Source organism: Rhyacophila brunnea, unplaced genomic scaffold (assembly GCF_057557595.1).
Source record: "Rhyacophila brunnea isolate RB1 unplaced genomic scaffold, BYU_Rbru_1.0 scaffold_14, whole genome shotgun sequence".
In the NCBI taxonomy this organism is placed as follows: Eukaryota; Metazoa; Arthropoda; class Insecta; order Trichoptera; family Rhyacophilidae; genus Rhyacophila; species Rhyacophila brunnea.
The window spans coordinates 5,569,352-5,586,983 of record NW_028232796.1 but is presented as its reverse complement, the minus strand read 5'-3'; the positions used below and the strand labels follow the sequence as shown (position 1 = coordinate 5,586,983).

The window sequence follows — 17,632 nt, the reverse complement described above, 5'->3', positions numbered from 1 at the left end:
TATAATTTACGAATAAACGAATCATGCATTGCATAATAAAACTCATAAGCATGATTATCAAAAATATTCAAGTACCTAGTTGATAGCAGCATTTTCTATTTTATCGAATCAATATAAAACACTGGGTAGGAAAAAGCAACATGGTCTTTCAGTTATCAAAGGTTGAACCGTAAGGTTATCGTTACGCCTCGCCCGATCGAAACTCGTAATCCATCAGAACGCATACTTGTGATTTCAACCATCTAAATTATAATCTGTAAACTTACCTGTAATAATTAAAATGATATTTATTTGGAAGGAGATAATAAAACCAGGGTTCATTTCATTCACGCAGCAAATTCTGAGTTATTCATTTGGGAGTCAAACCAACGTACCCTGCCTGTTCCCTATTCCATCTAAACAATAATAATAAATGCAGACCATCTTTTGAGTTTAAATTAAGCAGTTAAAATCGTCTCGTTTGTATGAGCGCAGATATATTTGATCCAATGAGCATAACTGTTACCCCGCGAACTTTCTTTCTACACCGATCTGATGAAAATGCTCTGAAATGGATAGAGGCAATATAAATGTGTCTTTGAGGTTTTGTGTTTTATTTTCTTTAATTAATTGACAGGCAACTAGTAGACATTTTAGATCTAGGGTTTCTTTATATACCTAGATATTATTTACATTATAAAAATTATTAAATGTGAGATATTTTATACATTGAAAATGTAAAAAAAAAAATATTAAAAATTAGATTTTTTTTTATATCATATTAAAAATATATTTTTATTAAATATTTCAAAACAATATTTTTTTTTTCATAGAGAAAAAAAATATCTTTTTATGTTTCACTCAAAAATATAATGAAAATGCCAAGTACAAAAAGAAAAACACAGGTCTAATAAAAACGAAACTTCATTTAATATTTTTAATAAAACCTGCAAAACATGAGACATTTTTGCATCGCATAGTCTATCTGTGTTTTCAAAAATTGCTTTTTAAGTAGTTAAAATGAGTCGTGCCTGACATTTTTAAATATGGAACAAAAAAATCATTTAAGCTTCTATTATTACAAACTTTGTATGCCGAAAGCACAGCGCAAAAAATGTATATTTTTATATAAAATTTCAAATTTCCAATAGTAATATTAATTATCAATTGCCATACTGGTTTTTTATCAGAGAATATCTCTAAAAACTATATTACATTTTTATAACAAATATATTTACATAGTATTTTGTGTAATAGTTTCAAAATAAATATACATAGTTTTATTAAGAATAGACAGATACAAAAAATATAAAAACAAGCAGATACGATGATACGAGATAGATGAAAAGTAAAAATGTAGTTGAAATACTTATCATTTTCACAATTTATTACTAACATATTACATTGTATAATAATGTACTTAACATGGTGTCAAACTCTGCCATTATTGCTAATGTGCATCTACCTTAATATTCCTAAAACCAAAATCCACCCCGTACCGCATCCGGTCATAATCGAATGTATCACAACCAGGGATAATGGAAACTGAAATACCTGCATTAAATAATGTATTGGGGAATAACCCATCAGATTTATATCTATAAATCTGTTCTGTGATAATACACACACATAACTTTTAATGTAAAGCATCTTGAAAAAGTCTCAGTATAAGTTATCCAAAACTGAGATCGTCACACTTTGACTGACTTTAATTCACTTCAATCTAAGATAGAATGGAGAGAAACAGACACGAATTGATATATTTGCACCTAATAACTATCTTATAAATTAGTAGCATCAACTGTTTGTTATCCCAGCATTTATAACTAACCTGCAAATGGTGATGCTAATTGAGAGAGCAATATCTATGTTCGATCAAACTGTTTCAAATTTTGTTATAGTTTACGTAGGCGAAGGTGACCTTAGATGGGTATTGATTGTAATTTCTTAAAATAGAGTCCATTTAAGTCACTTGACGGAATCCTAACTAGACTTATTTTAAAATACATATCTATTCTTACTTACACTATTAATGGAAAAAAGTTTATTTTATAATAGTAGATATATTTTTAAAAAAATCGATACATATTTCATTCAGTATTTTTTACTTGTTTAAGAAAATAGTTGCCATTTTGCTAATGTATTAAATTAATATTTGTGATGTATACATTGTACCTATTAAAATAAATAAATTATATGTACTTTTAAATCACAAATCCAAAAATAGGTTGGTATCTAAACGAGGTTTTTACTGGGATTGATTGTAAACCATTTTCTTGCTAACACTATAGAATTTTTAAAATTTCAGATACATGTACCTACTCGTACTTATAATAATTATTAAAAATAAAAAAACAAATTTAAATTTTATGAAATCTATGTTGGGCGGTGTTATAGATAAACTTATTACATCGTTTTTATTGGCTCGTGGTCTTGTTTGTCTGGTGGTTGTTTGTCCAGTACAAATCTTGCAATCGATTTTTAACTAGAATTCCCGACTAGCTAGACATTTGAAACTTTTAGAATATAGCAGAACACGATGCTATTGCATTCTTTTAATACTTTTAGCCATCTTTAAGCAGAATTGAATTCATTTTCAGTTAATTCTGTTTTGTATGGAAAGTTATTTCAGAAAAATCTGTAAAAAAGAAAAAACTGCTGTTGGTTGCTAAGGGGGTGGTCTTAGCAACTAAATTATTAACATATACGTGCGTTACAATGGAAATCAAAATGATATTTCAGTATTCTATATTTGTTTTTTTTTTTATTTACTTCATATCAAGTACAAGTTTGTGCATATTGAGTATAATAATTCAACAGAAAATTTAAAAACGTTGTATAGATAAAGTTATTTTTATCTTGTAATTTTTTTTTTAATGAATTTATATAAAAACTATAAAAAATGTACTATTTATATTTGTACAATTCTGTACTACTTTTTAATTATTTTCTACAGATATTTAAATATCAATTACTTATGCAATAAAAAATCTTCAGTACTGTTTGGTACAGAGCTTATTCATTTCTATTTTATTTCTCGGAAAATGTTATTTTCAACCATTTTTTTCTTGAAAAAACTTTTACCGTGGTCCATTTACGAAAGTGATTTACTTGATGGCTAATAATACGTTTTACTTAAAATGGACTTTATACTATTTACTGAGTAATAATTCATCACAGGCTTCACGAACTTTAGACTATAATGTTTTGAAAGGGCCATTACAACAGACTAATGGATAATTATTGCTATTGTTGGCATAATATACATCCATCAAAGAGAAGCGACCTATAATAATATTTAATTAATATTCTTTCTAATTAACTAATAAAATTATATTTATGGTTGAGCCATTTATGTTCCCATCCCACTCCTTATCTCCTCACCCAGCTCCTAATCCCCAGTGATATTGTCCTCAGACAATCAATAAGCAATTACGGGTGATAAGAGACGGTTTTACAAAGAACATTCAGTTTCATCTCGATAGCGGGCAAGTGCAGGCTTCTAATAGCTTTCCGTCGCTTAAGTGATTGACTCAATAGATACAGACTCATTCATAATCTATTATCATCATTCATACACCCTCACATATAATCTATAAAACTGTGTAACAAAGTGCGTGAGTGTACGAACCGGGTGACCCAAAACAACAACACCGCGCAAGCGAAAGTTGAATCCAGACCACGGAGCCATCATATATCATCACAAAGGACAGTGTCTGGCATTCTGTTCTATCGCCCCCACCCCTATATCCGACTTCCTCATCTTCCCTTAAAAATAATTACAGTCCACTTATAAAGCTCAACTAGTTAAAGACATTATTTACACGATACTTAAGAAAGCTCTCAAAAACATTACATTACATTACAATACCATGTTAAAAGTCCTGGACCAAATGGAATTAAAACATATATATTTTGCTTTCACGGCTCTAATACTTCAGTTGATAGCCTAGTACCCTTACGACATAGTTTCCATAATATAATAACTGATATTTAAAACTCCAACAGATCTACCATTTACATATTTCATTAGTGTAATAAACATTAGTACGTTTGATTTAAAATGAGCAAAGCAATTTTTTTACCATTGTAGTTTTAATGTATCTTGTTTCTAATTTTAAAAACATCCATAATACTATAAAATATAAATTATTATTATAACACGATATTCATTTTATTTATATTAACTCTAGCTTTAGTAGTATGATCGCATCAAATCTTTATTCGATATAAATATTTAAAAAATCAAGCACAAATTTAATTTTTTTATAAAAGTCTATATTTTTTTCATGTAATGACTACTAGTTAAAATCGTCGTAATTAAATAAGATGCTCGTAGCTTAATTGGAAAAGCAAACTGGCGGAATCCAGCAGATACAGGTTCAAGTCCCGTCGGGTTTCTTTTTTTCTACAAAATGTTTTTTTTTAGTGTGTACCTATATGCAAGAGATGTTTTCAAATTATGTATATTCAATATATCGAATGTTACATTCTCAAATCTTGTGTCTTAATTGTTGAATAAGATAAGACTAAGATAAGAATAAGACAATAGTTTATCAATATATACACTATTACCAACTTGATATATTATCAACATTTAGAAGTGGTAAATCATCATATTAATTAGACCTTTTTTCATCGTAATATTATCAATATCGCGTTCGTTAATATATGGCAACATTTTTCCCATGACTTTGATTTATCATATTTTCACTTTAACTAAGGTTCTTCAAATACTTACAAAGTTATCATGAACTACATACAGTTGTGTATACTAACTATTGTCAAAAATTATTACATTTTCTACACACTGTACTTTGCTGTCTAACTACACGTTGATGGTTAAGCATTTTTTGATTTTTAGAATTAGATGTTATGGCTTTTTTTATACTAATCAGCTGAATTCATCTTATCAGAAAAAATACTGTAACGTGCAAAATAAAAAATTAGTTCAAAAACATTAAAAAACCAAACATATCTACACAGTAATTTCATTCGGAGAATATTACGTATAAATTGATCAAATTAGAATATAAAAGTTATGAATATTCAATTTACCAAACCTATTCTTTGATTGTCTAGTTAGTAATTATAATAATAGCCATCTAGCACAGTGATTTGAACCATACAATGTTAAGTGATAACTATGTTAGTCGACGGGAAACTTACTCGTCCACGCAATGACCAGCTGTGGCTATCCAATCATGGTTGAGGAGAGCTCCACCGCATCTGTGAGTGCTCGAGAAACCAAAGAATGACGTTCGCCTCACCGAAACCTGCAAATGAATGGAATAAATTAATATTCAAACATCAAACACAAGATCATCATCGACACAATCTATTATAAATAAAATATAATTTAAAGAATGTTTCTTTGTTCCTTCCAATTTTGAAATTTACACAGTTTAAGATAAAGTTTGCATTTTTTGAATTCGATTTTAATTCGATGATCTTTTGTTTGACTTTTACTACTGTCACAGTTATTTTGAGATCGATGCATGTAATTATTATTTTTTATTAAATAAGATAAATAATGTACATCTATCAACCAGTGGCGAAGGGTGGACGTAGGCTGTTAAACTCCGACGTAAATAGTGTACACTAAACTTTGTCATAATTATTTGTTTTCGTTGAACTAAGAATAAATATTACAGATGGTTCTAGTGAAATTAATTAAACCCTGCATCAACCAAACAATAATAGTTATGCTATGGAGGAGTTGACAAAAATTTTGCAAACTTTTTTATTTGTTTTCGTTGAATTAAGGATCCATATTACAGATGGTGCAGGTTAGTTCTTTAAAATTCACTAAACACTGCGTAACCAAACCATAACAAATAAAAAATATTCCTCTATTTATAATTAGGTATGATTTAATGGCATAGTTTTAGATATTTTATAGATGCGATGAATTTTAACTAATGGTTTTTACAATACTCTCTGAAGCACTTTCCAAATTGCGTTACTATTGGCAATCAGCTTTTTTTATTTTTAATCAATGTAGGTATTAAATTACTTTAATTACTAACCGACGCTACGGATCACTCCAAGATTTTTTGTTATAACTTACTTGAACTTGCTGATTGCCAATAGTACGTTACATAATTATTAAATTTAAGGTTAGGATAATGCACTATAGTGTTATTCGAGACATTTTTTTAGCAATAAGAATGAAGGAATAAATAAATTTGTATCGGCTGTCATTATTGAATTTTGCCGCCTACTACGCACTGCTCATTTTGTTTCTGTCAAAGATTCAAAAGTTTGTACGTTAATGTTACAGGTACAGCAAAGCATTGATGTGTTTATTGCTTTTTTTGTCAATCACATTCAATAAATGGAATAGTCTTTAAAATTTATTTTTCAAAATTGTTAGTTAAGTACCTACCTAATTAAAATAAACAGTAAAATTCCCCATACATATCGAGATAGCACTTTTAAATAGTGCACAAAATTAAGGAAGGAATCCGACCAATATAACTTTCTGTAAAAGATTCCGTATTGGTAACAAAATTTTCACCTGTGTCACTATGTATATATTGCTCAATTATTTTGCATACTTTTTGTGACTAAATATAGTAAGCGGTGACATTTTGAGTGTATTTTGTAATTTTCCTTTCTGAACTAGCTAAGTAGGGGTTAAAAATACAAGAAATAATTCGCAAAAATCATAGATAGCTTTGATTCCAAAGCTCTCACATCCGAGTTCCACTTGGTACAACTCTTGATTTTTTCTAATATGAGTGTTTCTATAGTTTTTCTAAATTTGTGTTTTATATAATAAAGAATCCAGCATTCTTAAAAATCTTGTGGTTGGACTGATTATAAACCCAATCCCATCCTTAAACCCGCATAAATATGTCACACCTATCACCCTAATTTAGTATTGTCATCCAGGCACTTAACAATCATGGGTCATCAGTAGACCGTGATTTAATAACAGGGAGTTATTAGTAGACAAAGAGAGAGTTAACTTGCTACAGTGTGGCCGTGTTTTAAGGAAGAACTCAATACGAGTCTCTTTACGAGCTCATTAAATCAGAACATCTATTCAAGCCGTGATACCGGCACATGGCGTCTGATCATTCATACGAATGTCATCATCATTCATATTAACCCAAGTGTAACAGTGAGAGTGACACTCCAAAACTATTTAACTACTAGTGCGTGAGTGCATAACTCAGGACCAGTTCCAGCGTACGCCAGCCTTCTCAACATCAAAGGTCAGTGCCTGACATCCTGTTTAAATTGCCACCCCAGATCCGGAATTCACAAGCATCCATCAAAATTACAGTCCACAAAAGCTCAACCACCCTGTGTAAATTCAGTATTATAATAATATGTCGATAGCTAGCTATATACAATGTATTTTTTTCACCCGGGGTCGATCCACTGCTAGATGAAGGCCTCCCCCAGCTCGCTCCACTCTTCTCGATTCCTTGCTTTTCTCTTCCACGTACTTCCACCAAACCTGACAAGTTCGTCAATCCAGCGGGCTTAGGGGCGCCCCTGTGGCCGCTTAGTGCCCCTCGGGTACCACTGAATGACTGTATTCGTTCAGCGGTTGTCCGTTCGCCATGCAATATGTCCAGCTCACCGCCATTTTATCAATTTGGTAACCTCTATCATATCTCTCACTTTTGTTTGCTTCTTTATACATTGGTTTATTCTGCGGTCCTTACGCGTTATGCCCAACACGCACATTTCCATGCCACGTTGCGCAACTCTCAATTTTTAGATCTCTCCTGTGTTGAGAGTCCATGTTTCGCAAGCCTACGTTAGCACTGGTAGGACACATTGGTTGAATATTTTACGCTTCATGCATATTGGAAGGTCGCTTTTGAAGATATTACTTAAGCCCCCGAATACACTCCATGCTAGCTTGGCTCTTCGAGCAATCTCGTCATCTAAGCCTCCATCTACAGATATTTGCTGTCCAAGGTAAACATAGCTGTTGATCTTCTCGATTTGATTGCCGTTGATGAAGATCGCTTTTGGAACAGCGAAGTGGTTTATAATTACTTTTGTCTTCGAGACATTAAGTTTTCATTTGCGATCTCTTGTATCATGCCCTGGAGTTCTTCTTGAGTTTCCGCGAAGACAACAATGTCGTCTGCAAAGCGCAGGTGACTGAGGTATTCTCCGTTGATGAGGATTCCTCTTCTCTCCCAGTCGATGCGTCTAAATATATCTTCTAAAGTGGATGTTAATAGTTTGGGTGAGGTTGTGTCAGCTTGGCGGACACCTTTGCTAATTGGAAATCTACAGGATGGTTTATGAAACTTTACACGTCTTTCTGTTGCATTACTATAAATGTTAATGTATTGTATCACAATCTTGACAATAAGTACATTATAGTTAAGTGATTATTGGTTATTCATTAAAAACATAGTTATTCATTGACAACTAATGTGAAATTACAATTTCAATAAGTCAAATTATAATATAAATTATTCTGAACCATTAATTTATAGGCGTAATTGTAAGGTTCGTAAACTAATTTAATAATGGTTATATTATTACATATCATTATGGAAACTAATTAATGCTAAATAATATAGCGTTTGATGATTTGTCGAGTTATGTTGCAGTAGTAGTAAATTTTAGTGAATTCTGCGAACCGTTAATTATTCAAATAGGCTCGTTGTTTGCATACTGTTATATTAATTGTATATATGTATAGGCTACAGTTGATTATAAAGTAAAATTTAATAAGTGTAAGAAATGGAGATTTATTTATTATTTCGATGATATTTAAATAATTATTTACATTGACAGCTGTTTCGAATATAAACCCATCTTCAGAAATAGTCTGGTATTGCAAATCTAAAAACTCAAATTGGATGCTTAGATATGCTATCCATGACAAAAAGAAAGGGTGTATTGCGTTAAATCAATAGTATTTCTTTGACGTGACGGGGTTCAGGACGTGGAATTCTGACTTCCGAGACACTGACAGACTTTAAACCTCCACCCCTCCCCCATTATAAAAAATAAATGAATTCGAACTACTAATGTAGGTACTAAGTAAAAATATCAATTTATCTCTTTCCTAGAATCATATCCTATATCTATAATTAATATTAATGTATTGTTTTTTTGAGTACCTGCATCTATTTGAATAGTTATAGTACATATTTTTCTGATGTTAGTTGCAAAGATTTTATTATGCTTAGGATAATATCGTATCGTACGCAATTTGAAAGAAATACGCATCTTTTAAAAAATGTTTAATTTAATAATTGTATGACCGGTTTCAACTGTTACGCAGTCCCATTTTAAATCTTTTGATGAAACGATTATTCGATCAATCGTTATTTGCACCAAATAAAATTTATGCTGTAGCCTTAGTTTTAACTAGACAGATTTATTACTGCGGATATTGCGGAGTTTTAACAGTTTTATAAGAAATAAAAAATAGCAAATTAATTTATAACCATCTGTACTATATTATTCTATACATCTGTTAAGTCCCATAATCAATTTAAAACAATTTTATTTTCACGTTAAGGTCAGTTCCATAATTTTTTAAATATTTAGATAAACCCTAAAACTTGTGAATGGATTAAAATTATTAGTACATATGACAATGTATTGACCATTTAAAATCTAAAAATAATTACGTTTAACGTTTACAAAATACACCCTGATAATTTGGTATTATACCTACATATTAACAGCCAAATATACGAAACCCTCATTAGATATCATATTTAGCTAAACAATCCAAAAAATCGCTAATATACATAATAAAGGTATATAAATAATATTTTTTAGCCAGTTACAACTTAACCACTTCAAAATCATTACATAATCGCCATCAAATATTGCATTTTTTTTCATTTAAATAAATTTTGTGTTTATATTAGTGCTAAGTGGTCCACTATTATTAGCCACATATTATATAACCCATTTTCTAATACGATATTATTAATATGTGCATTAAAATAGTGTTTATTGGTTTTACTTAAATCTACCATCTGTATCCAACACGTGCTTTTTACCAATATACATTATATGATATGTGTGTATATAGAGAGAGGGGGAGAGGGTGACTTGAACCGTACTACCAGCTTATCGTATTTTTCTTCTTGTATAGTGTAACCATGACATTTTCTCCATATTTATTTCCATAAAACCTTACCCACAGCACAACGATACAAAGGAAACACATCAAATAATATCGGAGATATCATTAGACCTTTATTATAGCCATGTGTATGATGATAAAATGTAAACGGAGGCCAATTTAGGCGCGCGTTGTAAAGCAAATGCGACCGAGCAGGCGATACAAAGGTTGGCCATCGCTGTTAATGGCACTCGAACGTTCTTATTGAATGACGCGTATATTCGTGTGCCGCGGAAGATTGTAAGATCGGTTGACAATAACCATTGATACACGGTCGACAGAACTTAGGAAATAAACTGCTAACCCTGGAAAATCGATTTTTTATCTCGGTCAAAATAGTCAATTTGTAAATGGGTGTTAAGGCGAAGTCTTCATTGAGCCTTTTTTAAAGAGGCACCTAGCGGAAAAATACGAAGCTTGCAATTTGAGACATTTTTTTGATAATTTACAATTTCAACTGTAATAATGTATAAATATGTATTTGAAAACATTAAAAATAAAAATATTTTTTATTTTAAGTCAAAGACAAACTTACAATTTTAAAAAATGTAATAACATGTGAATTTGTTCTATCGGTCCGCACCCTATTATTACATATATTTTATGGTCATATTTATTATTAATATTTAGTTTATTAAGTTTTCTAAGCATCACTTAAGCGATTTTTGACAAATTCATAGTTTTAATATTTTTTATATCTTTTTTAAAAAACATCGATTTTTATAAAAAATATAAATGTGTATAACTTGAAATCCTTTTTATTTATATCAAATCAATTATTTTTATAAATATAAATAAAATATTTATATTAATATAAATAAAAAGGATTTCAAGTTATACACATTTATATTTTTTTATAAAAATCGATGTTTTTTAAAATAGATATAAAAAATATTAAAACTATGAATTTGTCAAAAATCGCTTAGGTGATGCTTAGAAAACTTAATAAACTAAATTTTAATAATAAATATGACCACAAAATACATGTAATAATAGGGTGCGGATCGATAGAACAAATTCACATTTTATTACATTTTTTACAATTGTAAGTTTGTCTTTGACTTAAAATAAAAAATATTTTTATTTTTAATGTTTTCAGATACATATTTATTCATTAATACAGTTGAAATTGTAAATTATCAAAAAAATGTCTCAAATTGCAAGCTTCGTATTTTTCCGCTAGGTGCCTCTTTAAAAAGGGCTCAGTGAAGACTTCGCCTTAAACCTTTTAACTTCACAAGGTCACATTGAGTGACGAAGAATTCTATCGGGTTGCTTTTTTATCTCTCTCTAACAATCATCGTCAAGAATCAAACATGGCTCGTTTTTAGATGTTTTTGGAGAACCATTAGATTATTTTTTTTAATATTAAAGTTAAGAGCATACTTAAGTGAAACGGCAAATAATTTCCAACTATATAATATTGGACTCGCTGGTAATCGGAGAGCTAAAGTCGAGCTGTGAACAGGTCAATTTGTTTCGTGATGGCGACGGGGGTATTAATTCTTAAATCGTGTAAAGATGACTAAAAAACGTAACCCATTTACTTGAAAAAGAAAACATGTCAATGAATATATTATTATTGTTACTAATAAAACAATAAACAGAACATTAAATTGTCGCATGTTGAATTTTTATGACAAATTATGTTTTATTCTGCACTCGTCATTTGCACAATCCGCGCATCGCCTAGCCACGATCTTTTTAGACCATGCCTCAACTGAGGTATAGCCTTAAACCTTTTGACTTTGCAGGGCCACATAGAGTGACGAATAATTCTATCGCGTTGCTTTTTCAGCTCTCTCTAATAATCATCAGCGAGAATCAAACATGGCTCGTTTTTAGATGTTTTTGGAGAACCATTACATTATTTTTTTTTAAATATAAAAAAATCGGTAAATCATCATGCTTAATCTAAAGTTAAGCAGAGTGGAGGTCATTTTAACAGAATTTTTACGACCACTTGCCTAGTTTATTAGGTCCATACTCTGGGTTCAACTATACATGAGAATTTTATAGTCTCGGGATTCCAACTCGAGATGCATGACGTTATAAGCCGATAAGTTATTTCGAGTGTTTTAAAATAATGAATATTTACCCGATATTTCGTAAATTTTAGATTCTTATTAATATAAAATACATTTTTTTACCCCAGTGAATATCGAACGCCATCTATAATATTGATACTAGTATCGACACATTGATTAACTACAAAGCTGGTTGTCTTTACAATGACGACATTTGAAACAAGATGGATGTCGTAGTTATTAGAATAAATTTGCATGATTTAGATAAATTTGTAGCATACAAAATAAGATCACTCATACACACAATGAAAGATGTGTATTATAATTACACTGGGTCCAACTGCTTTTCCTACCTTTTCAAGTATTTTCAAAGGTTTTTTTTTAAAAAAGCATTGACTGTGAATCATTTTTATTAAGGCTATACCTCATCTGAGGCATGGTCTAAAAAGATCGTAACTATGCGACACGCGGATTGTGCTAATGACGCGTGCCAAACGGAACATAATTTGTCATAAAAATTCAGCATGCGTCCATTTAGTGTTATGTTTATTGTTATGTTAGTAATACTAATAATAATAATAATATATTCATCGACTCATTTTCTTTTTTGAGTAGGTACAGGCATCACGTTTTTTAGCCATATTTACATAATCAAATAATATATTCTTCCGACGCCATCACAAAAAAACATCGACGTCCTCTCACCTCGAATGCCGCTCGGAGATTGGCGACGATGCGATATTTTGTCCCACCTATTGTTGAAAATTATTTGCCGTTTCACTTATGTTTGCTCTTAAGAGACCTCCTAAGAATTTGGTCCACATTTATATCGGCTTTAAAATCAATATCTAGACTGAGTTTAAAACATTCATACTTAATTCGACTACATACAATTTCTATTGAAATAAGCACCTCCTAAACGCCCACTCATTCAATAAATTTTCTTTTCAAAAGGTTTGTACCATACGAAAACTTCCACTTGGTGTACAAGTGTACCCAATTATTTGTACACCCACGCATGATAAAGGTACTCTGCTCCACTCTGGCGCATAGAGAAAAAGAAAGCAATCTTCGCAAACAGAGCCCCTTTCTTCTATGCCTTTTATTTGTTCAATTATGTGATCAAAAATATATGTCCTCGTGGTTATATCAGTGAACGGATATTCGCAAATTGCTATTGGGCCTCACTTAATCCTTGCCATTTAGCCCTGTTAACGCGTGGGGTGTATAAAATGAAATAAACACATTAATTCATGCATTCCCTCATAATATGACGATATGTTGTAAAATGGTAATGGATAAAATAAACAAATTCCACACTAACACAAAAGGTGTGTCTGAAATTATTTTTCAGTATAAAAAGGTATGTATTTTGGACTGCATATCATCAGCAATAAAAATAAATTTAAAAAAAATTGACCTCTCGCAATCTAAGTTTATGTTTTTCAAAACCTTATTTAAGGCGATGTCGTTACCTTTCAGAGGTACCTAGCGGAAATATACGAAGCTTGCAATTTGAGACAATTTTTTTGCAATTTTTTGATAATTTACATTTTGAACGGCTGCATATACATGACGGGTGGAGATGGCGAAACTCAAATCATTGTATTAATTAATATGATTTTGCGGCATTTAAAAAATTTGCAGCGTCGTATGGGAAGCGGGATAATCCCGACTCCTCTGTAGAATCGGATTAAAATCTTGAGCATTAGTATAGGTAAATCATTCTACAGTGGCACCATAGGCGATTCGCGCGTGTATTGAATTGCTTGCGACAATGCCTGTTTCAATGCTAGCAAACAATACCACTACAACTGCAAGCCGAATTTGCCGTACCCATGGTGCCACTGTAAAACGATTTACCTATACGCGGGTACACAGGGCGCATCACGCCGGCAGATCTGGACCTCACTTTCTTTCTACAGTCAGTCTTAAGCACCGAGGTGCATGGTTACAAATAAACGGTCCCGTTCGGCTCCGTTCGGGACGAAATGTGAGTAATTAAATATCCATTATGTCGCAATACAGCGCTGTGGAAGGCGGCCGTGCATAATCCACGGCTGTATAGACACGGCGGGTGGAGGAAAGTGTATTGTATTAATTAATCAATATGTAAATATATGAAAACATTAAAAGTAAAAATAATATTTATTTTAAGACAAAGAAAAACTTACAATTGTAAAAAAATGTTATAAAATGTGAATTTGTCAAAATACTCCATCGTATTATTATATATAGTTTATGATCATATTTATGAATTAAATTTAGTTTTATATTTTATACTTAAGGGCCCACATGCTCAGCGTAGGTCAAAATGGAGCTTTTACGGTTTTTTCAGAACACGCGCGTTAACATTATCTTACCCCATACTTTATTTATCATTTGTAAATTTTTGCCTACAGCCGTATGTTGTAACTTAGCCACTGGCAAATGCCAATAGAAGTGGCATATTTCAAAAAAATACTACCTTATTCTTAGGTCAATAATTATTACAAAGCAATCATTATTCATAAGATGTTTATCACATTTTAATAGTCAAAGGCTAGGCTTATAATCAATATCTTTAGAATTATCTTCAAATGTATTAATCATGCCCATTTTTTGAATAATAAAATGCCTAATTCTTGTTAAATTTGGGATCACAAAGATTATAAAATATAATTTTGTATCGTAAATATGTCACTATATAATGTTAACATTAATTTTACTCATAGTTTTTTAAATGTGTTTAAAAAATAATAAATCTAAAAAATCTTAACACCACTGCACATGGATGTACTGAAATATTACTATATTCTAAAACATTAGAGCGAGAGGTTCAAAAGTATACTATTTTATTTAATAAAAATACCTTATGCAATCATCAAATGTTTAAAATAAATATAAAGGATAAGAAGGCTTAAAAATTATATAAATAGATTATCTATTACGTTTAAGGAATGTCCAGGGTTATGCTCTGAAAATACCATAAAAGCTTTATTTTGACCTACGCTGAGCATGTGGGCCGTTAAGAGATTTTTGATTAATTCATACTTTTAATATTTTTTATATTTATTTTAAAAAACATCGATTTTTATAAAAATATAAATGTGGATAACTTGAAATCCTTTTTATTTATTTTTAAAGCTCTATATTTCTTGTACTTATGTAAATTATTCACGTTCTTCGATTATTTTAATATTAAATCATTTCTCATCTCTTCCTTAAAATAGACCCTATAAAATACAACGATACTTTATCGATCAGTTTATAATAAATTTAATAAACGACATCGTTAAACTCTTCATATTATTTTAGTCTCTCATTCTTTGGGAAAACATTTTCCGACAAACATCTATTTATTTTTAATATCCATCATGGCTTTCGGCCTCGGATTGAAAAATTACAATTTTTAATTATTTTTTATCTATCGTATTATTCGCTTAGCTTTCAGCTTTTTCTGGGAAGTTACTCTTTATAATGCTTTTCGTTTCGAAATCTCTCAACTTGAATTTTTGAGCGATATTCACTTTTCGTATTTTTCTTAATTTCGTGCAGGAAAAAACCTTACATTATGATTTCTTTCTCCATACATAGAATGAGTAAAAAATATCTTTAAAACCAAAAAAATGTTGCTAACTATAGATCTACCATCATAAATTGGCATTTCAGCGAGGGCGCTAGTATGACATTGAGAATATTACCATAACTAACAAAAAAATGGTAATTTATAATTTTTTATTGGTAGTAGATTTCTGTACAAATATTATGCAATCCATAATTCGGGAAACATGTTGTAAAATTAAATGGCATTTGTAACAAATTTATCCTCGATAGACAATTTTAGTTTCAAATTCGACCGGCTGCCAACTTACGATGGTAGATCTTTAATAATTAATAATTGTAGCTTATAGTGTAGTAAAAAATATTTATTCACCATTAAATAGTTAATTTTCTAAAACATTTTGTCCAATAACATTAAGAAAAGGTTTCAGTGAAACGGAAAATAATTTTCAACTATAGGTGCGACGAAATTTTGGACTGGCTGGCAATCGGAGAGCAAAAGTCGAGCTGTGAACACGTCAATTTGTTCTGTGATGGCGACGGGGGAATTAATTCTTAAATCATGTAAAGATGACTAAAAAACGTTACCCATTAATTAAAAAAGAAAACACGTCAATTAATATATTATTATTATTAGTAATATAGTAATAAACATAACATTAAATGGACGCATGTTGACTTTTTATGAAAAATTATGTTTTTTCTGCACGCGTCATTTGCACAATCTTCGCGTCGCGTAGTCACGATCATTTTAGACTGTGCCCCAGCTGAAGTATAGCCTTGAATCTCAATTATTTTTCACTCTTTAATTTTCTGACTACAGCGACACTAAGCAGATTGAAAAACAGTCGGTTAGATGTGTCGCTCGGTGATTGAACTACCGCTGGTCAAATGCCATGTTGTATTAGTAACCATGGCCCCACATCCTGAAGCGGGGCCCCAGACCAGGATATTTGGCGCCCTCCCTACCTATCGCTAAGGTTAACGACAGTTTTACGTACATTAGTAGAAATCCCCAAAATGGTATTCCGTGGGACTCCATGGTTGGGCGATGTATAATTAAGGGTGTTAGGTACTTTTAGCGTTTTTTTCTATTTTTTCAATAAATCCACATATTATAAAGCACTGATGCGACCATTTACGTTAATATTTGTATATTAAATAGCGCTGCAGGCGACTTTTTTTATTATTAGGGCAAATTTGTGGTGTCTGTTAATCTCAATTAACTAGTGGAACCCCCACGCCGGGCCCGCAGGTAAGAGCGCTATCATCCCCTTCCCTTGTGGGGGCCATGATTGGTACACAAGGCAAACTAAACGACTATAAGAATGCCCTAAAATCTAATGGATAAACGAACTCATAAATTTCGGTATATGTACGTAACAATGAAGAAAAATGGACCCAGAATAGTAGAAAAAGCTAGAGGAGTTCTTTATTTAGTAGTGGATCAACACTGACTAATTATGATGATAAATATTATTTAATTGTCTATTCTGACTACAATTTTCACCCATTTTATTACTTGTTCTATCTTCATTCGCGTGGCTGTCACTGTTAAATGTAGTTATATCTCTTCAGTTCGCATTCCCTTTTCTACATAGGTGATGGTATTGAGTGCCCAATAGCGTCCAACAATTGGAAGGATGATGACCGAGTGTGCGACCTTCCTCTTCGGCGTCGACCCTCAATGTTTCTTCATCACTTTTATTTCTTCCGGAACGGAGATATTCGTCTTCCCTTAGCATGTACCTCCAAACTTACATTTTATTATTTAAACTTAAAAAATGTAGATAACACCATTACTTTTTCGTAGAAATACATTTTATTAGAATAAATAATACTAAACCTACACTATTGAAAATTTCCCAGAATACCTTTAAAACTTGATGTAACAGTAGGGCATTAACTCATTTAGTGCTTACAACGCGACTGGTGCGTTTGCATTACCTGGCCA

At 31.2% G+C, this 17,632-nt stretch overlaps 1 protein-coding gene across 1 annotated transcript in view; it reads right to left on the bottom strand.

Annotated features, from left to right (window-relative positions):
* Sb (serine proteinase stubble) overlaps positions 1-17,632 on the bottom strand; it is a 176,828-nt gene that overhangs the window by 23,948 nt on the left and 135,248 nt on the right. The window contains exon 6 of the mRNA XM_085941766.1: positions 5,149-5,255. Coding sequence (XP_085797892.1) covers positions 5,149-5,255 — 107 coding nt within the window. The remainder of the gene's footprint in view (positions 1-5,148; positions 5,256-17,632) is intronic.